At 40.2% G+C, this 26,227-nt stretch overlaps 1 protein-coding gene across 1 annotated transcript in view; it reads left to right on the top strand.

Annotated features, from left to right (window-relative positions):
* CATSPERE (catsper channel auxiliary subunit epsilon) overlaps positions 1-26,227 on the top strand; it is a 145,878-nt gene that overhangs the window by 100,612 nt on the left and 19,039 nt on the right. The window contains exons 12-17 of the mRNA XM_059145383.1: positions 12,052-12,110; positions 14,588-14,663; positions 16,361-16,413; positions 18,665-18,715; positions 19,104-19,137; positions 19,207-19,286. Of these exons, the coding sequence (XP_059001366.1) occupies positions 12,052-12,110; positions 14,588-14,663; positions 16,361-16,413; positions 18,665-18,715; positions 19,104-19,137; positions 19,207-19,286 (353 nt within the window). The remainder of the gene's footprint in view (positions 1-12,051; positions 12,111-14,587; positions 14,664-16,360; positions 16,414-18,664; positions 18,716-19,103; positions 19,138-19,206; positions 19,287-26,227) is intronic.

Consider the following 26,227-nt stretch of genomic DNA (forward strand, 5'->3'; position numbering starts at 1 on the left):
TTTGCCCATTTGCAATTCAGAACTTCAAAATACAGCTACCAGTCAAAATCTACAAATAACAGCCATGACAAGGGCTCTCCTTAATGCCCACCACCTGTTTCCCCCATCCCCCACCTCCTCCTCTCTGATAACTATCAGCATGTTCTCTAGAGTTTAGAGTTTGTTTTTGGTTTCTCTCTCTCTCTTTTCCTCTTTGCTCATCTATTTTATTTATTAAATGCCACATATGAATGAAAACATAATATTTGTCTTTCTCTGACTCATTTCGCTTAGCATTATACTTTCTAGTTCCAAAAATGTCATTGCAAATGGTAAGATTTCATTCTTTTCTATGGCTGAATAATATTCCATTACACACACACACACACACACACACACACAAACACAGTGCAGCCACTGTGATGGAGTTCCCTCAAAAAGTTAAAAACAGAAATACCCTATGATCCAGTAATTGCACTACTGGGTATTTACCCCCCCAAAAAGCCACAAAAACTCTCATTCAAAGGGGTTAGCAAGTTGTTTCATCTTTCTGTGCCTTAGTACTTTCATCTAAGTAATGATAATAATAAGAACAATATAGTATATGTAATAGAATATCTAATTCATATGTAATTATGCCTACATGTTACCATAATGTATTATTTTCTATATTAGCCACTATATAGTAATAAAATAATTATTATTGTAATATTTACTTCATAAGGCTTTTAGGATTAAATGACTTTAACTACAGGGGTGCCTGGGTGGCTTAGTGGGTTAAAGCCTCTGCCTTCGGCTCAGGTCATGATCCCAGGGTCCTGGGATCGAGCCCTACATCGGGCTCTCTGCTCAGCGGGGAGCCTGCTTTCTCCTCTCTCTGTCTGCTTACTTGTGATCTCTGTCTGTCAAATAAATAAATAAAATGAGTTTAACTACATAAAGAACTTACAGGTGCCTCTGGCCATAGCCAACACTAGGTTTACTTGTTGCTAAATAATAATCACCACTATAATCACCACTGTTGCTGCGACTACTACTGTTCCTGTTATCACCACCACATTTCGTCACATTTTTTTTAGCATCTATGAAATCAGAATGAGTCTTACATCCTGTGATATCTTAGAGCCTATGAATTACAGTAGTAATGTGATAACCTTGCTTATTTTGTGCAGATTGGGTCAATACGACTTCACAGATTAATCATTGTGTGTCCTAGCTAGTAGGGTTGTCAAGTATCCTAGCTCATTACTCAATTTAGGGGAAACAAAACAAAACCTGAATATAACACCTATATACAAAAGTGGATAACTTTAATTTTGAAAATGTTTTAGTGCTACTAGCTGGTTTCGTAGTGATATTTACACGAAAATTTAGTTTTGAAATTTTAAAAATGTTTTGAACATCTTGATTGTCATAGTCCTTTTTTAAATTGAGGTATATTTTTTATAATTGAATAGAACATTATATTCATTTCAGACATGCAACATAATGATTTGGTGTTTGTTTGTATATGTTGTGAAATGATCACCACAGTAAGCCTACTTAACCTCCATCGCTACACATAGTTACACATTTTTTTCTTATGATAAGGACTTTTAGTGTTTATTCTCTTAGCAACTTTTAAGTGTACAATACAGTATTATTAATTGTAGTCACCATGCTGTACCTTACAGTACCATGACTTGTTTTATAAGTGTGAGTTTGTACCGTTTGAGTACCTTCATTCATTGTTCACACCCACCACTCCCACCTCAGGCAATAATCAAACTGGTCTCTGTACCTTTGAGTTGGGGGGGAGGGGTTCGTTGGTGGGGAGAGTGTGTCAGTTCCACATGTAAGTGAGATCATACAATATTTATCTTTCTGTGTCCGGCTCATTTCACTTAGGATCATGCCTCCAAGATTCACCCACGCTGTTGTAAATAGGCAGGATTTCCATGTTATTTTTTTGTTTGTTTTTTTAGATTTATATATTTATTTTGAGAGAGAAAGATTTCCTTGTTCTTTATGACTGAATAATATTCCATGGTGTGTATACAGAAGTGAAAGAGAAACATAGGCTGCTTTCATGTCTTGGCTACTGTAAATAATGCTGCAGGGGACATGTGGGTGCAGATATCTTTTCGAGTTAATGTTTTTACTACCTTTGGGTATATTCCCAGAAATGGAATTACTGGCTCATATGGTAGTTCTGTCTTTGGTCTTCTGAGGGTCCTCCATACTGTTTCCTACAGTGGCCGCATCAATTTACATTCCCACCAAGAGAGCACAAGATTCCCTTTTCTCCACATCCTCACCAACATTTGTTATCTCTTATGTTTTTTGATCATGGCCATTCTAGCAGGGGTGAGGAGATATTGTGCTCTTGATTTACATTTTCTTGATAATTAGTGATATGACGGACCTGTTGGTCATCTATATATATGTCTTCTCAGGAATAAATATATATTCAGAACCCTTGCCCATTTTTTAATCATATTGTTTTCTCACTGTTGAATTATTCAAGTTCCTTGCATATTATGGATATTAACCCTTTACCAGGTGTGTGACTTGGAACTACTTTCTCTCATTGCTTCTTTTGCTGTGCAAAAGCGTTTTTTAGTTCAATGTAGTCCCACTTGTTTATTTTTGCTCTTGGTGCCCTTGCTTTTGGTGTCAAATCCAAAAAAATTATTGCCAAGACTGATGTCAGGGAGCTTACTGCCTGTCTTCTTCTAGGAGTTTTATGGTTTGAGATCTTATGTTCAAGTCTTTAATCTCCTTTTGAGTCGATTTTTGTATGTGGTGTGGGGTAGGGGACCAGTTTCATCATTTTGCATGAAGTTCTTCAGTTTTCCCATTTATTGAAGATTATCCTCCCCATTGTATATAATTAACTCCTTTGTCATAAATTACCTGGCCGTATACACATGGGCTTCATTCTGAGCTCTGTTCTGCACACTGATGTGTTTGTTGTTATGCCAGTATTATACTGTTTTGCTTATAAAGCTTTGTAATACGCTTTGAAATCAGGTAGAATGATGCCTCCAGCTTTGTCTGTCTTAGGTTGTTTTGGCTATCCTGGTTCTTTTGTGATTCCATATAGATTTTAGAATTCTTTGTTTCCATGAAAAATGCCATTGGCATTTTGATACAGAATGTCTTGAATCTATATATTGCTTTGGGTAGTGTGGACATTTTACATTTAATATCAATTCTTCAAATCCATCAGTACAGAATATCTTTCCTTTTATTTGTCTCTTCTTTAGTTGCTTTCATGAATGTCTTAAGTTTTTAATATACAGGTCTTTCACCTTCTTGGTGAAATTTTTTCTGAGGTATTTTATTCTTCTTGATGCACTTGTAGGTGAGGTTGCTTTTTTAGTTTCTCCTTCTGATAGTTTATTATTACTGCATAGAAGCACAACAGATTGTTGTATATTGATTTTGTATTCTGTCACTTTACTGAATTCATTTATTAGTTCTAACAGTTTTTTGTAGAATAGGGGTTTTTTGGTTTTGTTTATATAGACCATGTCATCTGCAAGTAGAGACAGTTTTACCTTTTGTTCCAATTTGTATGTCTTTTATTTCTTCTTGTCTAATTTCTCTGGGTGGGATTTCCAGTGTTATGTTGAACACAAGTAATGAGAGTGGGCACCTTTGTCTTGTTCCTGATCTGAGAGGAAAAGCTTACAGCTTTTCTCTATTGAGTATGGATATTAGCTACAGGCTTGACATATTTAACCTTTTCTATGTTCCCTCTATGCCCACTTTGTGGAGAGTTTTTATTATAAATGGATGTTGCGTTTTGTCAAATGCTTTTTCTGCATCTTCTGAAATGACCATTTTGATTTGTATCCTTCATTTTGTGGATGTGGTGTCCACACTGAGTGATTTGGAAATGTCGAGCCATCCTTGTATCCTTGGAATAAATCCCACTTGATCGTGGTGTTTTCTTCTTTTACAGTATTGTTGAATTCAGATTCCTAAGTTTTGTTGAGAATTTTTGCATCTACCTTCATGGAGGATCATGGCCTTTAAATTTATTTTCTTTGTGGCATCCTTGTCTGGTTTTAGTATCAGGCTGATGCTGGCATTATAAAATGCGTTTGGAAGTGCTCCCTTTTTTACTTTTTGGAAGAGTTTGAGGATTGGTATTAATTGTGTTTTCAGTGTTTTGTATAATTCACCAGTGAAGCCATCTGGTCTTGCACTTCTGTTTGTTGGGGAGTTTTTGATTACATATTCCATCTCCTTATTAGTATTCAGTCTGTTCAGATTTTCTATTTCTTTGGCAATTCAGTCTTCGTAGGTTATGTGTTTTTTGATATTTATCCATTTCTTCTAGGTTGGCCAGTTTGTGGGCATTTAGTTTTCTCTTATGATGTTTCATTTTTCAGTGGTATCAATTGTAACATCTATTTCTGATTTCATTTTTTTGAGTTCCTTTGTTTAATTGGTAGTCAGGCTAGGCTTATCAATTTTGTTTATCTTTTCAAAAACCAGCTCTTTATTTCATTGATCTCTTCTGTTGTCCTTTTAGTCTCTATTTCATTTATTTCCTCTCGGATCTTTGTTATTTCCTTCCTTTTACTGAATTTAGGATTTATTTATTCTTCTAGTTTTTTGAGATGTAAAGTTAGGTTGTTTATTTGATTCTTTCTTGTTTCTTGATGTAGGCATTTCTCACTATAAGGTTCCTTCTTAAAACTGCTTTGGCTGCATCCCATATATCTGAGAATGTTGTATTTCTGTTTTTATTTGTCTCGAGGTATTTTTATTTTTTTGTTTGTTTCTTCATTACTTGTTCAGTAACATATTGTTTAATATTCACCTATTTGTGAATTTTCCAGTTTTCCTCTTGTAGCTGATTTCTAGCTTCACAGCATTGTAGTTAGAAGAGATGCTTGATTTGATTTTAATTTTCAAGTATATTAAGATTTGTTTTATGGCCTAACATGTGATGTCTCCTTGAGAATGTAGTGTGTGCACTTGAGGGAAATGGGTATTTTGTTGCTTTTGGATAGAAAGTTCTGGATATGTCTATTAGGTCAATCTCATCTACTCTGTTGCTTAAGATTAATGTTTCCTTATTGATTTTCTCTTTGGATGACGTATCCATTGATGAAAGCGGGATACTAAGGTCTCCTACTATTATTGTATTGCTATCTATTTTTCCCTTTAGCTCTGTTAATATTTGTTTTATATATTCAGGTGCTCCTTGTTGGGTGCATAATATTATATCATCTTGTTGGATTGCCCCTTTGTCATTAGGTAATAACCTTATCTGTCTTTTATTACAGTGTTTGTTTTAAAGTCGGCCTTGTTAGATGTAAGAGTAGCTGCCCCAGCTTTCATCTGATTTCCATTTACATGGGTTATCATTTTCCACCCCTTTACTTTCTGTCTCTGTGCATCCTTACATCTGACAAGTCTCTGGTAGGCAACACGCAGATGGGTCTTGTTCTTTATCCATTCAGCCTTCTTATGTCTCTTTACTAGAGAATTCAGTCCATAAGTACTTAAAGTGATTACTGATAGATACGTACTTATTGTCAGTTTGTTGATGTTTTCAGTTATTTTTACTACTTTTTTTGTCTTTAAGTTTCATACTACCTTTATAAGTGATTAATCTACATTTACAATATTAGGTAATTCTTAATTCCACTATTTTTTCATCTTACCAATTAGATTTATACTTTCATATGTTTTCCTGTTACTAATATTTTATTTCAACTTTAAAAGTCCCTTTAACATTTCTTGTAAGGTTGGCTTAGTGATGATGAACTCCTTTAGCTTTTGCTTATTTGGAAAACTGTTCTCTCTCTTTCAAATCTGAAGGACAACTTTGCCAGGGATAGTATTCTTGGATGGCAGTTTTTTCTTTTAGTACTTGAATACATTGTGCTGCTCTTCTGTGGCAACAATGTTTCTGCCGAAAAATCTGCTTATTGTCTTATGGGCGTTCCCTTGTACACAAATTTTTTTTTTCTTAATTCTTTTAAGAGCTTCTTTTGTCTTTAACTTTTGATATTTTGATTATAAGGTGTCTTGATTGTGTTTGGATTCATTATATTTAAAACTTTGGGCTTTCTGGATCTGAATGTCTGTTTCCTTCCCCAGATGAGGGAAGTGTTTGGTCATTCTTGGAATAAGTTTACTGCCCCTTTCTCTCTCTCTTTTCTTTCTGCAACACCTATGATGCAAATATTGATCCGCTTGATGTTGTGCCATAAATCCCTTAAGCTCTTCACACTTTTTTTTAATTTATTTTTTATTTTTTGCATAACAGTATTCATTATTTTTGCCCCACACCCAGTGCTCCATGCAATCCGTGCCCTCTATAATACCCACCACCTGGTACCCTGACCTCCCACCCCCCGCCCCTTCAAAACCCTCAGATTGTTTTTCAGAGTCCATAGTCTCTCATGGTCCACTTCCCCTTCCAATTTCCCCCAACTCCCTTCTCCTCTCTTTCTCCCCATGTCCTCCATGCTATTTGTCATGCTCCACAAATAAGTGAAACCATATGATAATTGACTCTCTCTGCTTGATTTATTTCACTCAGCATAATCTCTTCCAGTCCTGTCCCTGTTGCTATAAAAGTTGGGTATTCATCCTTTCTGATGGAGGTGTAATATTCCATAGTGTACATGGACCACATTTTCCTTATCCATTCGTCTGCTGAAGGGCATCTTGGTTCCTTCCACAGTTTGGTGACCGTGGCCATTGCTGCATTCTTTTTTCCTTTTGCTATTCTAACTGGGTGAGTTCTACTGCCCTGTCTTCAAGTTCTCTATTATATTTTTCAGTTCAGGTATTGCATTTTTCAACTCTGTGACTCCCATTGGATACTTTCTTGTATTTTCTGTCTTTGTGGAAATTTCCACCTGGTTCATCCATTCTTCTCCTGAGCTCAGTGAGCATCATTATGACCATAATTTTAATCTCCTTATCAGGTAAATCATTTATCTCCATTTCACTAAGTTGTTTTTTCTGAAGTTTTATCTTGTTCTTTCATTTAGAGCATATTTCTCTGCTTCTTTATTTTTTTCTTGGATCTCTGTGTTGGTTTCTATGTAGTAGACAAAACAATCATTTCTCCCAGTCTCATGTAAGAGATGAACCCTATCATTCAACGTGGCCCTCTCAAATCTTTGTGATTGTCCAATCAGCCTACTTTATTCTTAGTGGCTCCCAGTATTTGATGGTGTGCCAAGACCTGTCAGCATCTCAGTTAGCACCTAGATGCAGGCTGATTAGAAGCCAGACCCTGATGTAGCAGCTTTTAAAGTATACAAACACACCTCTTTCTGGGGAGACTGGGAGATGCACATTTTTGTCTGCTCTCTCAATGTTGAGCCCTGGATTAACAGCCAGGTAAGAGCTGCTCTTTGCTTACTACCATCCTGTTGAACCCATGAGCACCAGCCCTGCCATCCACCAGAGCCAGGCTATCAAGGAACATGTTCTTTGGGTGACAGACACAAAGCTGGGGAGCCAAATATGTATATAATCTCCTTTCTCAGAGATACCAACAACCTGAGACAAGACAGAGGAAAAGCACGATGATGGTGTACTGCCTAGCCTCTCTGATCTCTACAGAGGATTGTAGTAAGCCTACCCCTTAGGCCACAGCCATAAAAATAAGCTAATAGACCTCTTGAACAGAATGACTTGGGGTGCGTTTCAGTCTACCATTATTGCACTGCACCCTGTGGGGGGTGGGTAATCAGTTAAGAACTGTTTCTCTTTTGTAACAGTCCTGTGGTTCCAATCATAAGCCCCTCTGTTCCCCAATGCCAGGAAATCCAGGTGTGTCTCCTGAGCAGCAGCCACAAAAATTAGGGCACCAGGTGTGTGCACAAGCTGCTTTTAGAGAAATAACAGTGACCCAGAAAAAAGCAGAGGAAGACTGCAAAAATACTGCTTCCCCTCTGAGGTCTCTGGAGAGAATTACAGTTGGCTCTTAGATATTGCTTTAATTAGAAACCGCCCCTCAGGCCACATCTATGAAACTAAGCTACTAGGTGTCTTTCACAGAAAGACTGGGTATTTGAGTCTGTTGCCTCTGCTGTGCCTTGGGGTTATAGTCAGCTAAGACTTCCTCCTATGTCCATTACATCCACTATCAGACTCACAAGCACAAGCCCCATTGGCCACCAGAGCCAGGTGATCTCGAGATTCCTCTGGGCAGCAGCCACAAAGATCAGGGTGCTAGACCAGTGTAGAAGCTCCTTTCTGGGAGATGCAAGAGGCCAGACTGAGGTAGAGGGAGAGAACAAATATGGCACCACTTACCTCCCCCTTTGGAGCATTTTGGTAGGTTCCTCCCTAGATGTGTTCAATTCAATGCCTGATAAGCGTATAAGCCTCTCTCATAGAAAGCCTGGCCAACTTCTCATTCAGGGGCTTTGTATTGGGCCCTGGGGTGGATAAGTCTGCTGAGAAGAGCCTTCTAAGAACTGTTTCTCAGTTTGAAATAGCCTTCTGGGTCTTGTGGAGCAAGTCCCATTGGCTTTCAAAGCTAGATGTTTGGGGAGCTTGTCTCTCAGATAAGGTCTTAAAAGGTGCCATGCCTCATGGGTTCAATACTCCTCACGGGGGTAGATCCCAGGAATTCGAGTTACCTCCCAACTGTGGGTTACCATGCTGGGGTTGGAGTCGGTGGTGAGGCTATGTCTTAGCCTCTCCTACCTATTTCTACATGGTTGTTTTTGTTTTGTCTTGTTTTGTTTTTCGTTTCGTTTCGTTTTTCTCACTCACCTAATGTGTAGGCATTGTTCAGCTGGTTTGGGGGTTTCTTTTGGAGAACATCATTCTACATGTAGCTGTAAATTTGGTGTGTCCGTGGGAGGAGGTGATTTCAGGATCCTCCGACATCACCATTTTGAATCAGAACGCTGCCTATTCCTTTTCTTAATGGTGAGTTTTAATAAGTAGAATTTTTTAATTTTGATAAAGATTTTTTGTTTATGGCTATTGCTTTTTGTGTCAAAAGATCTTTGCCTGTCCCTAAGTCACAAAAATGTTCTTCCGTGATGTCATCTCAAAGTTGGAGGTTTTACTACTTATGTCAATAATTGGTATAGTCAAACCTTAATTTTTGCCCAACTAATGTGTGTGTTATTTTTTTATTTGTTATTCTCTTCTTTTTAATGAGGTTAAACAATTTTCCGCGTGTTTATTGGCTATGTGGATTCCCACTTCTGTGCAACTCAAGTTTTGTCACTTTTTTGATAGGGTCGTGTGCCTTTTCTTACTGAATTTTTTGGCATCTCATAGACTATCTTTTTGTTTTATTTTTGTATAATTGGCATAAAATAAATTGCATATATCATGTTTGGTAAAATGTGATATATGAATACACCCATGAAATTACAACCACAATCAAGATAATGTCCATGTCCACCCATGAAGTTTCTTCATGCTCCTTTGTCAACCATCCCTCCTTCCATTCCCCATTACTAGGCAACCACTAATCTGCTTCCTGTCACTATACATTAGTTTGTTTTTCTAGAATTCTATACAAATGGAAACATACAGTATGCATTCTGTTTTATCTGCCTTCTTTCACTCAGCATAATCATTTAGAATTATTTCCTTTTGATAAATGAATTCCTGTATCACTATGAAATGACCCCTTTTCCTCTAGTGATAATTTTTTGCTCTAAAATCTACTTTGTGTGATATTTATAAAACCACTCCAATCTTCTTTAGAATAATGTTAGCACAATGTATCTTCTTTTCTTTTAATATTTAATATTCTTTTAATATCAACCATCTGTGTCTTTAAGGTTTTTTTAAATTAGATTTTATTTATTCAATCTGAACATTTTTACCTTCTCATTGGGTGCATTCATGTAATTTTTTTTTATATGGCTGAGTTTAAGTCTACCGTTAGACCATTTGTTTTCTATTTGTCCCTTCTGGTTTAAAAAAAAAATTTTTTTTAACTACCCACATGGGGCTCGATCTCAGCACCCTGAGATCGTAACGTGAGCTGAAACAGAGAGTCAGATGCTCAACCAACTGTGCCACCCAAGCGACCCATTTGTGAAAGTATTCATAAGAATTTCCTGATGTCGAATAAGAGTACATCCTGATCTTTAGATGACCTGCGTTCACCACGGTCAGGGACACATCTGGGGACACTACTTCCTTGAACTTCTTTAAATCCCCTGAGTCTTCCAGGCAAACAATTCTGGGATATAATGCCATATAAGAACCTACTCATGGCCACAAACACTTCTTGCTTTTTCTGATCACCTAGTCACTGACGTCACTGAAGGGTTAAGGAGGGCACAGATTTAATCCTGATTTACTCTTAACCCTGAGAATATAGTCTTCTGGTAACTCAGGTTAATGTCAGGAGGATATCCAATGTGATTCTCTATCTTGAATTACCCCTCTCCTGACTACATTGACAAATGCCTTTAGGCTGAAAGTAGACTCTGGGCTCTGGTGTTCCACTTTATTCTCAAGGTTCCTAATTTCCCTGTTTTCGGGCTAATAGTTCCCACTGTCTTGTTAGTTATTTGGTGCTTTCAAGGTGACTCAAAAGGCTGCGGTTTGTAGGTTTTATGATATATTTATTTTGTTTTGGTTTTATTTTATTTATATTCATTTGATGAACATATAGTGTATTATTCGTTTCAGAGGCAGAGTTCAGTGATTCATCTGTTGTATATAACACTCAGTGCTCATATGTTTGTTTTTAAAAAAAAGTTTGTCCGTAGAACCTACCTGCTGCTCCTAGAAATGAAAGTCTCCAAATCATTTCTTAACTATTTATGATGAAATAATTATGAAACAGATGATTACATCCACAAAATATATTTTTTAAATAGTTCCTCTGGGTAAATATTTTCAGTGATTATAATCCAAAATAATACACATACATGTTGGTTGAGTTACAGACCCAAGTTTGAGCACCACTTAAGTGACAATTGATAAGCAAAACTTAGAGAATATGCTTACATTTCACAAAAGAAAAATTTAAAAATCTTCAAGCCTAATTACGTGCAGAAACACCTTTATAAAGTTATTTTAATGACTACATATGAAGAAAAAGTACGGTGTACAATAGAACACAAATGGAAACGTGACAATTAGCTCCTTTCCTTGAACATGAACTAGATTTACTTTTGATGTAATAACCTCCACAGCCTTCAAATTTTTATCATGAAAGATTGTATATTTTGTGTCATACCACTTAGGATCCAACATATGAATAAATAAACCTTGTCTCAGAAGTAAGATTTTTTGCAAAGGTTGGTTTAGAGGTACAAGGTCTCTTCTAATCACACCAGATTAGCCAGAACCAAATTATCTCTCTGAAGATAACCATATCTATCTATCTATCACTTATCTCTCTACCTACTAACAACTACCACCAAAAAGAAAATTTAGGGGTTATAAGGACTATAGCTACCATGCTTTAAGAATGTAACTAGTTAGCATGCTTTATAAGAGGCTTATAATTTTTTGCCCCTATTATCACACATATTCTGTAAATGGCTTTACTCTGAAAAGATAGAAACCTTCTGGGATGCTGAAACTTGAGATGAAACATGCCCCAGATGGAAGAAAATCACAAGGAACACATACAAAAAGGCAAATAAGTGTTTTTTAATTACTCAAAAACAAGAGAAGAAGGATCAGGCAAATAATTCCTCATAGTCTCAAAAATTACTGACAACATGATATCTTTAATTATTTAAAAACCTCAAAGAAGAAATGAAAAGGTCCAGAGACAATGGATCAGGAAATGGGAGTGCGCTGGCTACACAGCAGGACATAAATGAAAATAGAAATATTGCAATGACAGAAGTGAAGAGGGAAAGAGAAGCAATGGAAATAAAAGGGCTTCCTAAGATACCATTAGAAGAGAAAATAAGAAACATGTAACAAATGAAATCTAGTATGTCCATAAGTGGAGTTTCTGGGATAGAAAAGAAAAGAAGTTGGAAAAAATGCTAAATACATTCTTTTCCTTACCTAAAGAAAGGTTTAAAGCTGTCCTGAAAGCATTCATTGTCACCATTCCCAGTTGCCATGTTTTACACAAATGCTCATTTTCTTTTCCAGACAGTCACATTTTTTCAGAATGTAAATTATGAGGCTGTAGATGACTACTTCAAGTTGCAGTAAGTATGACTTTTAAAAGAACCTGTTCAATGTGAAATGTGCTATTGAGATGATTGATTCATAGGTATTCTTTTACTTACATGGCCTCATGACATTTTAAATATCTAGATTTCAGATTTCTTTTAAGTGTTTGGTTAGATGTGAAATTATTATTCTGTATAAAAATGTAAAATGCTCCTTGTAATTAAATGAAACATATCTGGAGGCTTCCATCTGTCCAGCTGAAGTTGCAGAAAATGGGCTATTTCTTTTTTTTATTTAAAAATCAATTAGTTAACATATAGTATATTCATTTCAGAGGTAGAGTTTAGTGATTCATCAGTTGCTTATGATATCCATTGGGCTCAATTCATCAAGTGAAAAATGGGCTATTTCTTAATTCATTAATTTTCAAGCATGTGCTCATTCATTCCCATCCCAAAGTCTTTGCATACTATCCTTGGGCAGACTAGAACTCTAATATGAGTAGGTCTTTAACTATGAGTAGAATCAGAGAAAACATCACCTTTGACTCTTGGAATAGGTAGCATACGAGCACGTCATTTCTGGAGGAAACAACTGACCTGGAATGGTGTCTTGAAGCATTTCTGTGGCCATCATTATGTCCTGACTCGATAGATTTCTGGAAAAATAACACTGTTTTTCTAGGAAAAAGTCCATTTTTCCTTAGTCTGCTGCTCCCCCCAAGTGAGCTTGAACTCTATGCCAAGCACTTTGTAGGTGCTCAAAACACATGGTGAACAAGTAAGAAGAAATCCTGCCATCATGGGACATATCTCTAAGAGAAGACAAAGAGCAAGTAACCAAATAAACGAACAAGGTAATTCCAAGTAGTTACACGTGCAGTTAAGAAAATAAAACAGGAGGGCACCTGAGCAGCTCGGTCGGTTGAGTGTCCAATTCTTGATCTCAGCTCAGGTCATGATCTCGGGGTCACAGCATCGAGCCCCATGTCAGGCTGCACACTCAGCAGGGAGTCTGCTTGGGATTCTCTCCCTCTTCCTCTGTCCCTCCCCCAGCTCTCTTTCTCTCTTTAAAATAAATAAACCTATCTTTAAAAAAGAAAGAAAATACAACAGAATGAAGTGGTAGAGTCACTCTCTGGTTAGGAAGGGGAAGAGAGAAAGGCTGCTCTAGAGACTGTAGCCAAGGGAGGCTCATTTCATCCCCAGCCCCTCACCAACACTTTTCTCTCGATGCTTCTAATGTTACGGGTTCCTTGGGGTATTTTTGGTTTTGTGGATATTTACTCAGAATTCTGTTGCTGTCCAATACACATCAGATTGTCCAAGATACTTCAGGTCAATCCGAGACTTGACAAAAAATACAAAAAGCTTTGAAGTCAGCTGTGATGGGGAAAAAACAAACCTTCCTAGAAGAAAACTTGTATAGAAAATTGTAGATGCAATATTTACTATAGTGTCCTTCATAGACCTAGACTGTGTTCCTATATTTATCAAATCAAAGTTTCCATCACACTGGAAAACAAACCACAATTGGCATAATTATAAGATGCTTCCTGATTTCAAAGGTGTTAAATGAGAAAAAATATGTATCTTAAAATTGATGAAATATGGTACAATGATTTAAAAATATAAAATGTGCTATTCATATCCTCATTTATTACACTTTATACGTAATATATGACAAATAAATAAATATTAAAATGTGATGAAAATCGGAAGAAAAAGAACATTTGTTTGTGGTTTGCTTTTCCCCAGCTTTTTTCAAAAAGTAAAAACCTTCGCGGTTTTATTGATATTCTGATCTCAGCTCAGGAGTACTGATAGCTCAGGTCATGATGTCAGGGTCATGGGATCGGGTCCCATGTCTGGCTCCACACTCAGCAGGGAGCCTCCATAAAACTTTCACAACTTCTTCAGCGATTTCAACTTCTCCCTTTTTGTCTGGGCACAAAACGATTCTTAGGCACTTCAGAACCTAGAAATTCGATCTCGCTTTTGCTTCCACTCAGATCATAATAAGCAGCATAAATTGGCTCAGAAAACTAATCTCATAACTTATTCTTTATGGTTCCAAAAGGGTCATGGATAGGAGAAAAAAATCCACAGAGGCTAGAGAAAGAACAAAAAATGCAGCTATGGCCTTCTAAGGTCGTCAGAAAGCAGGACCAGATGTCAGTCGCACAGCCTCCTCCTCCACGAACGGTGTTAATGAGACGGGGCGGGGTAGGGGGGTGGAAATGTTGATGGACGCTCATCTCTGTTTCCCATTGGGCCAACCCTACGCTAGCCCGCCGGGCGGTAAGAGTGACTTCAGGGAGTGACCACAGTGCCTTAGCAGAAGTGGAGAATAGTCACCCCCATGGCCCCCTCCCACATTTCTAGAATTCTGGATGACTGGACGCCAGTCATCCAGTGTCCATGGGACGGTCCATGGGCTCCACGGGGAAGGCAGGCACGGTGCCTGCCTCCCTTGGGATTCTCTAAGCACCTGCACATGCCATTTCTCCTAGAGACGAGAACACGGGCCTTCGGCTTGTGCAGTTTCGGCCTAGTGAGTACGCAAGAGCGTGTCCAACTGCCCAAAAGGTAAGTGACAGAGGTGGAGCAACACCATTACCTCAATAAAGCCGCAGGCGGTGGGCGAGAGAACCCCCACCAGCCCGCCATGCAGGAGCCCCCCCACCGCCCAGGAAAGTGTGTGTCTATGTCTCCCTGGGTGGGGGGGCATTATTTCACTTTGGAGACAGACCACAGTTCTGTCTTCCAGAGGCTTATCAGCGAAAGAGAGGTGTAGAAATACATGCAAAAACAGAAAATGATTAGTTTCAGGAGATACAACTGTATAAAGGAAACCTGAAATGAATGGGAACTCAAGTGGGATATGGTTTGTCAGAGAAGATGGCTTTTTATAACTTTTTAAAAAGGTTTTAAAGCTAAAATTTATTGTGTACCTACTGTGTGTCTTTGCTTCAGTCTGTTTGTAGGTTATGGGAGCTGCAAGGATGAAAAGCCAGGCTCTTCCTCAGGGGCAAACCAAAGCTCGGCTAAGGGCGCACGACACACAGTTCTGAGAAAGCGCAGAGAGCGTAGAAGAGTGGGCAGACCGGGGCGGGGCAGGGTGAGGGTCAATTGTTGGGGAGTAAGTGGAAGGTGACCAAGGGCATTCCAGGAAGACACGTTTACAAGAGCAGAGCCCCGTGAAACAGCCAGTCCCCAGAAAGCCTTAGCGATTCCTACCAGCAGGAATTTTCCCAGGGAGCGATGACACCACCCCAACACGTTATGGACCGGCATTTCTGTGTCGAGGACCAGTCTTAGATGTGGTTGCTGGGTTTGTTATTTATTTATTTGTTGGTTGCTGGGTTTTTTCAGCTGGGCCCCAGAAGAGAAGGGATCAAGTGGTGGTGGGTCTTGACGGGAAGATTTGAGGACCTCAGTCAACCAAGGGTGTCACATGAATAGATTAGTGAAGACAAAGGGAAAACCAAAAGGGAAGAGAAAGGGAAGGGGAAACCAAAGATCTGATCAGGAAGGGACACCAAGGACTGTGGGTAGAGTTGCTGACAGAACAAATCAGATCCTGTGTCTGAGATCAAGTGGTGCCTTTCCAGTGAAGGCGGAGAGGTCTGGGTTTAGCAGGGTTGACTCTTTAAATCCATCAAGCTTGTCTGGACAGTGTGCTCTATCCCCACCCTCCTGACCCCCACGTCCTTCATCGGGGTAGGGAGTATTAGAGGTTCTTTCAGATTCACTTTGTGGAGAAATGCAACCTACAGCACATGTTTGAGACTGAAAGCAAGTATCTAGATCCCACTTAGCAAGCCCGGGGGTTGTCTAGCCCTGCAGTGGGTAAGCATCCCGGCGCCAAATGGGAAGAGAAATAGGCATCCTAGTCAGGGAGGGGCCCGGTCTCTGGTTGGAAAGAAGTCAGTGAAGAGCTAGATGGTCACGCCTGAGTCAGGGACAGGCCAGAAGAACAGAGTTGATGATCCCGGTTACAGCCGTGCTGGCGAAAGAGAAGATGCGGTTAGTTCCTGAAATAGCGATGTGGAAAAGCAGAGAACTAACCTCCCAGCCTCGTGAGCAACAGGGCAACACGAAGCAAAGGCAGGAAAAATGTGATCAAAAATAAAGAGTAAAACCACACCAAAGAGTGTAACAAAACCCTACCTTGGAAAGGTGATTATTTCAAATCTAAAGTGTAATCACTTTTCGCTGTAGGGACATTTTCGCTCATGTGAATTGCAACCAAGCGTCTCACCATTTAAATTCCTCCATTTTAGGTGTTCCAAATAGCCGTTGGCTGTGATTCCAGTAAATACATTGTTGTTAAAGGGCAAGTATATTTGCATTTGACCTGTCTTACTCTTTGCCTTTTCAAACAAACAGTGAACTGCATGGCGATTGCCGGTGGTACCATCAGCCTGATGACTGCCTTGTTCACGATGAAACCCGAAAACTGAACTGACATGGGCGTCCAGAAACTGAACTGACAGTTTGTCCAAACCCGATTTGTTTGAGCTTTGGGCCAAGTCAAAGCTTCCATGTGAATCATACCAACAGGGAGAAAGGATGAACCTCTTTCCCTGCGGCCAGCGCTTTTCTCCGCCTTCCCTTTTAACCATCCTGTTTCCATCCGTCACCAGGGCCTCTCTCGCTCTCGGGCTAGCCCTCATTCCCCAAGAAACGAGAGGGAGAAACACTTAGGTCTCCTTTGCCTCCTCCTCAAACCAGTTACAATGTCATTTCTGCCACAGAATTGCTTACGTCCCCATCAGAAAAACCTGCTCCATTACCCACAGGAAGGTTTTTTAGAGCAAACCTCACAGAAGCACCGGGGTTTCTTCCAGAGAAGCCCGAGGTGTGACTTGTCTTGCTTTTACCGGGGTTCACCATGAAGCACACTGATTTCTGTCATCCACTGGCCACCGCGGGCTCGCTCCTCTACGGGGGAGAATTGAGGTCCGTGTGCACAATCCGTTCAGTGGAGATGAAGTGGGTCCTTAAGACAGCGATGTACCTAATAGACTCCTCTCCAGTGGTCAGGAGTGGTGGTGAGCGGGGAGTGGAGACTTCTCCAAGTGAATGACTTGCTCTCATCCAAAACAAATATCTACTCACCCGCTATCCTAATAATCTTCTGAGTACGCATTTGGAACCATCAGTTGCTAGACTGACAATCAAGTTTTCCCATTTCAGTCAGCAAGGGATGTGCATTTCCCACAACTCCTTTTCCGGGACACACAAAGGCTAACTGATCTATGCAGCGCATGGCGTCCTTCTTCTGGAACGGTCTATGGACCAGTACTGGCATCGCTGCGAGTTTCTTGGAAATTCAGGCTCTTGGGCCTTGTCCCATACCCACTGAGCGAGAACAGCTATTTTAACTAAATATCCCGGAGATGAGCAAGGGCATTAAAATTTGAGAATAACTGCTCTATGCAAAGTTACCAGAATCAGTTCCCAGGACTGCCACGTGCGGTACCATGATCTCAGTCTATTTCTGGGCGGGTCTAGATGGCAATCGTCAAAGGCAAGCTGTTCATCAGCCCCACCAGGAGAACATGTTTGACAAACTCAGATTTCAGAACCTTACTCCAGGCTTCTTAATCAATGACCCACTGTTCTAGAACCCTAAAAATGGCCTTAATACCTTGAATTCAAGTTGGGGTGGGCCTGAGGTTTTCACAGTCATAAAAGGAGGCCTATGGGGTCCAAGGTTCCTGTGACAGGAGAGATATTCACCTTGGAGGGCATCTCATGGGGTCTATATTGGGCTTCAGTGTAGGAAATGGTTTAGGCTTCCAATATCTATCTAAACATGGTGGTGACCAAGGTTCCTTCTGAGTTACAGTGGAAACAGCCAGCAAAAATGGTCAAGTGAATAATTTAACTTACTCAAGACATCATTTTCTAGATCATGATAGCCTATGTTTGCCTGACCACTAACCAGAAATTAGGTGCATCCTTAAAGTAGCTCCTTACCTGCACAACTGAGTCCCCAGCAGCAATTAGAAATTGGTGGTGGGGGGGGGGGTTAATTATGAGGAATAAAAATAGCCCAAAGAAATTTATCTTCATTTTGATAGATTTTCATTGAATTTCTCACATGTATCAAATACAAATAAATCAGTATATTTCTAATTCCGGTGGACTCAGAAATATTGATTTTTTAAAAATAGAAGTGCTAGGGCCATTGTGCATGTGGGTGGCTCAGTTGGTTAAGGTTCTGACTCTCGATTTTGGCTCAGGTCATGATCTGAGGGTGGTAAGATCGAGCCCTGCATGGGGCTCTCTGCTGGGCATGGATCCTGCTTGAGATTCTGTCTCTCCCTCTCCCTCTGCTCCTACCCCCACTCTTGTGCATGCACTCTCTCTGTCTAAAATAAATAAAACCTTTAAAAAAAAAAAAAAAAGAAAGAAAAGAAAAGAAATGCTAAGGCCACACATTAACCCCAGGATTCTAGTTCAGTAAAGATGATTCTGTGATACTCTCAAGTTTGAGAATCACGGGGTTAAATGATTATATGTTTAAGCAAGTGTATAAGGAATGATATTACAACTTTATCGTGTTTTGTTTTTTGTAGATTTAATAAAAAAGACTGTCTTCAGCATGATTTCTTTTACATTATTGAAAAGTAAGAAATATTTTTGACGTAAGCACTGTTCTACATTATTAGTACAAATAATTTAGAATCAGTATTTATTTCTATTAACATCAATCTTTTCTAATATATATGTTCATTGCTACAAATTTACCTCTAGGCACTGCTTTTGCTGCATCTTACAAATTTTGATAAGTTGTGTTTTCATCTCCATTTAGTTCAAAATCTTTTTGAATTTCTCTTAAGATCTCTTCTTCGATACATGTATTATTTAGAAGTGTGTGTTTAACCCCCACACAACTGGGGAGCATTTTGTAATCAATTTTTTGTGATACCTCCTTTCTGAACAAAGTAATGCTTTTAATTTATAAGTTTTAAAAGAGGAAAGAAAAATAAGTAATGAAAAATGTCTTTCCTACAGGTCATATCTGAGGAATCAGCCATCTAAAAACTTGGTAAGAAAAAGCATAATTTTATCAATCAGCCAAATAGAGAAAATAACTAAAGCATTTTTCCTTTCCTAGAGAGTAAAATATAATTGGAAAAAATATGGCTGCCCACTGAGACTTGATTTCGGAGAAATGTTTCACCCTTTGATTGAATTGTAAGTATATCCTCGCTAAAATGTTTAACTTACTTTGAAAGTTTCAAAATGAAAGTATGAAAACAATGCTAATTAATCGTGCACCTAATAACAAATACTTTTGAGCACTTGATATATGCATCTCTAAGTTTTCCGTACTAGTTACACAAAGTTGGACTACCATGGTGCCTGCATGTGCAGGGAGGTTATCATTTCACTGCTGAGACAAGGCCGGTCAGACAGCGGAGGCTCTTCTCAGTGATGCAGGTGGTCTCTTCACCGTTGCCTTATTCTCTCTAATCTTTCCCCAAGCTCCTACCAGCACCCCTGCCTGTTTGATAGGAACTACCTTCCCCAGGTGACTATGACTCTTCCTTCCATGGGCCAACAGTAACTGAAAGCTTGCAAGGAACGAAACTACGTGACTAATAGGGAAGGTACAATAACAAGGCGATGGTACAGATGGCACAGATAACAAAAATGTTAGCTGTAACTTAATTCTTACAAATAATACTTTGTAATAATAGGATAAAATGCTCTGAGGAAGGCTTTTCCAAATAATTTTCTATTATTTTGTCTTCATCTTTAATTTTATTCTTGATTTATGATTACAAAAGTCACACTGTTTGTTACAAAATTTAAAATACAGAAAAATAGGAGACAAATGACCCATTTTCTAGATTTGTTTGCGATTATAAATAAAATGGTGGTGGATATTCCCTTCTGTACAGGTTTGGACACACTCCAGATATGCCATTAGAAAAAATTACTGGAAGCAAAACTTCTAGATAAAAACCATCAAAACTTTGGTCAAAGCTTCCAGCTTTGGGGGCTTTCTAAGGCTAGAAGCAACTTCTGAGATCTCTCAGGGTGGGTAGGGGTGACGTAAGGATTCAGGTGTTCCATTTGGGTTTTTTTTAACATCTTAATTTAATTTTCTTTTTTTCAGTGTTCCAAGACAGGTGCTTCCATTTAGTGTTGCTATGGGGGCTTTCCCTGTTGGGACCCAGAAGGTCTCTACCACCATGTCCTGCCTACCATTCCTCACCCATGCAGCTTTGAAGAGTCTGTGCTGTGCCCTCAACATCACTGTTCTACAGGCCCTCTGTCCTAGGTCCTCTGGGCAGTTCTGATCCTCTTCTAGACATCCAGTGGCACCACTACTTTTCCCAGTAACCCTAGACACTCCTTCCTCCACTGAGGCCTCATTTTTTTCCTTTGTTTTGTTGTAAGTTTTTATTTTAATTCCAGTGAGCTAGCACACAGCATTACATCAGTTTCAGGTGTATAATACAGTCATTCAGTCGTTCCACACTTCACCCTGTGCTTGTCACGACAGGCGCACTCCTTAATCCCCATCACCTTGTCCCCCCCACCACCACCCCTCTGATAACCATCAGACGGTACTCTATACTTAAGAGAATGTTTCTGGATTTGTCTCGCTCTCTTTTTTTTCCCCTTTGCTCTTTTTTTTGTTTCTTAAATTCCACATGTGAGTGAAATCATACGGCATTTGCCTCTCTCAGACTGATTTATTTCGCTTAGCATGATGCTCTCTAGTTCCGTCCATGTCCTTGCAAATAACAAGATTTCATTCTTTTTTACAGTTGAATAAAATGTTCTAGTATACAAATATAATGGAATATTAAACACACAGACACGCACACACACCCCACATCTTTATCCATTCATAAATCAATGAATACTGGGGTGGGCTCCATATCTTGGCTGTTATAAATAATGCCACTATGAACATCGGGGTGCATGTATCCCTTTGAATGAGTGTTCTTGTATTCTTTGGGTAAATGCCCAGTAGTGAAATTGTGGGATCGTAAGCTACTTCTATTTTTAACTTTTTAGGAAACCCCATGTTCTTTTCCACAGTGTCTGCTCCAGTTTTCATTTCCACCAACGGTGCGTAAGGATTCCTTTTTCTCCACATCCTCACCAACACCGGTTATTTCTTATGTTGTTGACTTCAGTCATTCTGACAGGTGTGAGGTGGTCTCTCATTGTAGTTTTGATTTGCGTTTCCCTGATGATGAGTGACGTTGAGCATCTTTTCATGTGTCTGTTGGCCATCTGGATGTCGTCTTCAGAAAAATGTCTCTTCGTGTCTACTGCCTATTTCCTAACTGGATTGTTGGTTTGAGGGTTGTTGAGTTTTACAAGTTCTTTATGTCTTGGATACTAACCCTTTATCAGATACGTCATTTGCAAATATCTTCGCCCATTCCACAGGTTGCATTTTAGCCTTGTTCATTGTTTCTCTCACTGTGTAGAAGCGTTTTATTTTGATAGCGTCCCAGTAGTTTATTTTTGCTTTTGTTTCCCTTGCCTCAGGAGACATATCGAGAAAAAAATTGGTACAGCCTGTGGCAGATACATTACTGTCTGTGCTCTCTTCTATGATTTTATGGTTTCATGCCTCACAGTTGGGTCTTTCGTCCATTTTGAGTTTATTTTGTATCTGGTGGAAGAACGTGGTTCAGTTGCATTCTTTGGCATGTTGTGCGAGATTGTCCTTTGCCCATCCGTTCTGATGCCCTGTGTCAGCCTTAGTCCGTTTATATTCAAAGCAATTATTGACGGATATGTATTTATTGCCATTTTGTTACTTGTGTGGTTCTTTCTGAAGATTTTTCTCTGGTCTTGTCTTTGTCTCTTGCATGTTTCATTGGTTTTCTTTAGTGATGTATTTGGATTTCTTTCTCTTTATTCTTCTCATGTTTATTAGTGGTTTTTGATATAGGATTACCCTTGGGTTTGCATATAACCTCTTCTGCATGTAGCAGTGTGTATGAAGTTCAGGGTCACTGAAGCTTGAATCCATTCTTTTCTCCTCTTCTCCCCATGTTTTAGGCATATGTTTTTATATTTTATATCCTTTTTTTTGTGAGTTCCTTGACTGATTTTTTTTTTTACAGAAATATTCATTTCTATTGCACTGGTGCTTCCTATCTCTCTTCTCCTCTGCATTAATTGTGGAGTTTGTCCCTCCTCCAGCCTTTACACTGCTCTCTGGTTAACTTGGGACTGGCCAAGTTGAAAACATGGGACAGGTGAGCTCAGAGTCCTCCTACCGACCATCTTCCCAGGCTCCTTGTTTGCTTTGTTTTTGTTCTATGCAGCGTCTTAATCCTCCAAGGATAAATAATCTTAATGTTCTCTCCCAGAGAAGTGTATTCTTCTCTTTGACTCATTATTATTAAACACCTCTGAACCTTTTACTGTGCAAGGCCCTGGGAATTCAAAGATAAACAAGGCAGGATTTCCTCTCTTAAGAGTCTGATGAATTAGATAAACATATTAGATGACACAGAATAATAAAAAGAAAACTCAAAAGAATCCAGCCCAGCTACAGAAGGGAGAGGGGCTTTGGGAAATGTTTCCAGAAAACTTACATTTGGTCTGAGTCATGGAGTCTTAAAGGATAATAAATATTTAGCAGAAGGCAGAGGGGGAAGAAGAGAATTGGGGAAGGTGGCAATGAGCTCCACTGGGCGAGGCTTTCACGCAAAAGGGATGGTTTGAGGAAGAAGATGTCTAATGCTGTTGGGGCATAAAGTAAGGCATGAAGTGTCAGGACAAGAGAAATTAGCTCAGTAGAGTCCGGATCACAGAAGATTTCCTGTCCATACTATGGTAGAGCGGCACGGTCAAATATTTGCCTTAGCTAGTCCTCTCCAGGAGAAGGGAGAAGATGAACTTCAGGGCAACAAGTCTAAATAGCACGAGACGGGTAGTAAACTGTATTGGTGGTCCATGGAGGAAAAACACAAATGATCAAAATGGCAGCACAAAGAACAGGAATCATTTGTGAGAAAAATTAGTGATTCCAATAGACAGGGGCTTGGATAGGTAACTGATAGATGAGAAGAGACAGTGGGGAAAATGAGATGGGTCCCAGCGACTCTAGTGAGAAGAGACCCTCCGCAGCCTCCACCACCTTATCTGTACCCATGAGCTCCGTCTGTCTGCCTGTCCTCATAGGTGAACAAATGTGAGTCTAAGGCCTTTCTCTCCATCTGTGAACTGGAGCCCCACCCGCTTTCCTACTTAAGAGCCCTGCTCCCGAACCTTCGCCCGCCTTCTCCCACATCATTGGGTTTTCCCCTGTCCTGGATCATCAGAGAAATCCGCAGTTCTTTCCCTCACTGAAAACAAAAACAGGAAAAAAAAAAGCCAACAACCCTCTGCTGCCCCCCACTACCTGTGTAGCTCCTCAGGGTCACCGGCCCTCCTCCGCCTCTTCCCCCAGCCCTCCCAGCCAGGCTTTTCCCACCACCACATCCCCACACCCACTGCTCAGTCCTCGGGACTCACCCTGGCTGACCTCGTTAACCGGAATTACACAGCTGATCATTCCCTTGTACCTGAAATATTTTCTTCATTGGGCTTCCAGGATATCACACGCTCCTACTTTTCCTGCTACCTCATGGTATCTTACCATAAACCCAGTGAAAAAGACAGGTGGCTGACATGTTTGTTTATGGCCTCTTTAAGGATAGATTCTTTTAATGGGGATGAAATAGACATAATGAAACAGAGCAAATTAGGTGGCTACATTGTAGCCAATGCGATGCTGCTCAGCCCTTAAAATGAATGAAGTAAGATGCTTGTAAGAGGGAATCAGCCAAGAAGTTCAGGTCGGATAGGAAAGGACGGACAGTCCGGGAAGCCGCTGCTGAGGAAAGCAGAGACCAAGAGACAGGAAACTTCTGTGGATCCATCTCAAAACCTAAAATTGAGTGGGGAAAAAAGGCGGCCCAAAGATCCTTACAGTGAAATGTTCTGCATGTATATTTGTAAACTCAGAAAACAATACTATATACAATTTATGGATAAGTAAAGTATAAACACCTGGATGAAAATGATACGTAACAGTCCTCACATTTTTCTCTGTGTCTTCCTGCGTATTTGAACTATTTCCTAATTAGAATAAAATTAGCTATAGGAGCCAGGTCTGTGAAGAAACCTAGGGCCGTAGGATCAAAGGGCCAGGTGGCAATGTTAAAAGAAGGCGAATTCATCCTGTGAAACTTGGGAGGGAGGCGAGGCGTAAAACTAAAGGCAGGAAGTGACTGGTTTCGAAACAGGAGTGCGGAGTTGAGAGAAGTCATGTCTGACAGCCTCAGTTTACTCACATGAAACAGAAAGGGCCACGTGCACACTGGGAGCACCGAGGGGTTGAGGAGAAGCTTTGAGGAGGGATGTCAGGGTCACTAGGGTGATATGAGAAGGGCTGGCCACGGACCAATAGAAAGATTATCAGAGGACACCAGTGGCACAGTTGACTTAAGACACTCTGAGTAGCCCAGTGGCGCATATTTGAATTCCTCAAGTAGCCTGTGCAGGAGGCCTAGTGTGACAGCCAAGGGTGGGGTGAGATGCTGGAGGCAGGGCGAGAGCCACTGAGTGAAGCCAGGATGCCGGGCGGGGAGGGAACGGCCTGGAGGAGGAAAGCAGAGGGAGGCAGGACTGGATGTCTGGTGAGGTCAAGGGGCTGGTGAGGGGCTGTGGGGGAGGGGGAGGGGTCAGAGACCTGCAACAACACTTGGGCCACGTGGCAGTGTGTCCTTCTTGGGGCAACTTAGTCTCTGCTACCAGGAGCCACTTGATAAGGCAAGTTGCTTCCAGTTCTCCTGGGATCAATAACCGAGCTATTACAGTATCACAAAACAGAAAGTAAGAGACACGGTCGGTTCACTGGGTTGAGGGTCACACGGGACTGAAAGCGTATGTGTCCAATGGATCAACAGCTAAAATGTCACAAAGGAGAAGTTATAAGTATAGGGAAGTTCGTTGCCCACTAGTGACATTTCTGAATTTCTCAGGTTTCACTGGTGTCCTATCCTACTAATGAACATTAATAAAAATAAGTCATGCTTACCCGGGCAGGTATTTTTGTCCCATATTCTCCATGAATCAGTTAAGTATTACCAAAGATCATTTACAAACCCCGGCCGTACGGGTCATGTAATTTATCCTTATGGACACTAGATGGCACTATAGCTTATTGCTTTCGCGCGTGGCCACCAATATCCGCTTCCAGTTCAATGAAGATGGTTTTAAAATTTAATAAATAAAACATACGACCTTACAACTAGTTCTTAATAATTCGAGAATCTGATGGCTTTTGGAAGATGCAGTAAGAAAAAAATGCCACACCTTCCGAAGCTCCCCGAATGAGAGCTTTGCTAAAGCCTGACCCAAGTCCCCGAAACTGCAGACACAATCGAGTGTGTCACACACATGTGTGCATTGTCCTGTGGGAGGAACTTTGATTAGAGTTTAGAGTTCTCTAGGACCTTCCTCCTGTGCCAAGAAAGATGTCGACCACCACGACTCCAACCCCTAGTTACTCACACCTGAGTCCATGTCATTATGATTTCTAAAAATGAATTAAGATGGAAGTAAAATAGCTTCTCAGATGTGTACAGATGTCCTGCCCAATTTGTGAATGGGGCAAGAGCGGGTTTTTTTTTTTTTAATTTTAAATTTTTTATTAACATATAATGTATTATTAGCCCCAGGGGTGCAGGTCTGTGAGTCATCAGGCTTTTATAAGCAGGAATGGATGGTGCCAAGTTGTAGCCTATGCATAGAGCTAGGTAGAGCGACCGTGGTATCCGGCAGAGATGTGAGCTGAGAGTAAGGAAACACCATGGTCAGGGACCTGTGATCTGGTGGACAGACACGGAGATGGGTAGCAAGAGAACATGGCAGACCCTGGGGCAACAGTCCAAGAGTCAGAGCCCAGGAGCAAGTGCCTGGGACCAAAGTCCTAAGTGAGATTTCCATCCAGAGTGGGGATGGGGACAATCCCACTCAGAAAAATGAGCAATGATGGTCAGAGAAAGAAGAGAGGACAGTGTTCAAAACAGTTGCAAGCTCTGGTAACGCACAGGTGTAACTTTACCACTAAGTGAACTTTAGCTTGGTCTCAAGCCTCTATTTTC

This window comes from Mustela lutreola, chromosome 14 (genome assembly GCF_030435805.1).
Source record: "Mustela lutreola isolate mMusLut2 chromosome 14, mMusLut2.pri, whole genome shotgun sequence".
Classification (NCBI taxonomy): Eukaryota; Metazoa; Chordata; class Mammalia; order Carnivora; family Mustelidae; genus Mustela; species Mustela lutreola.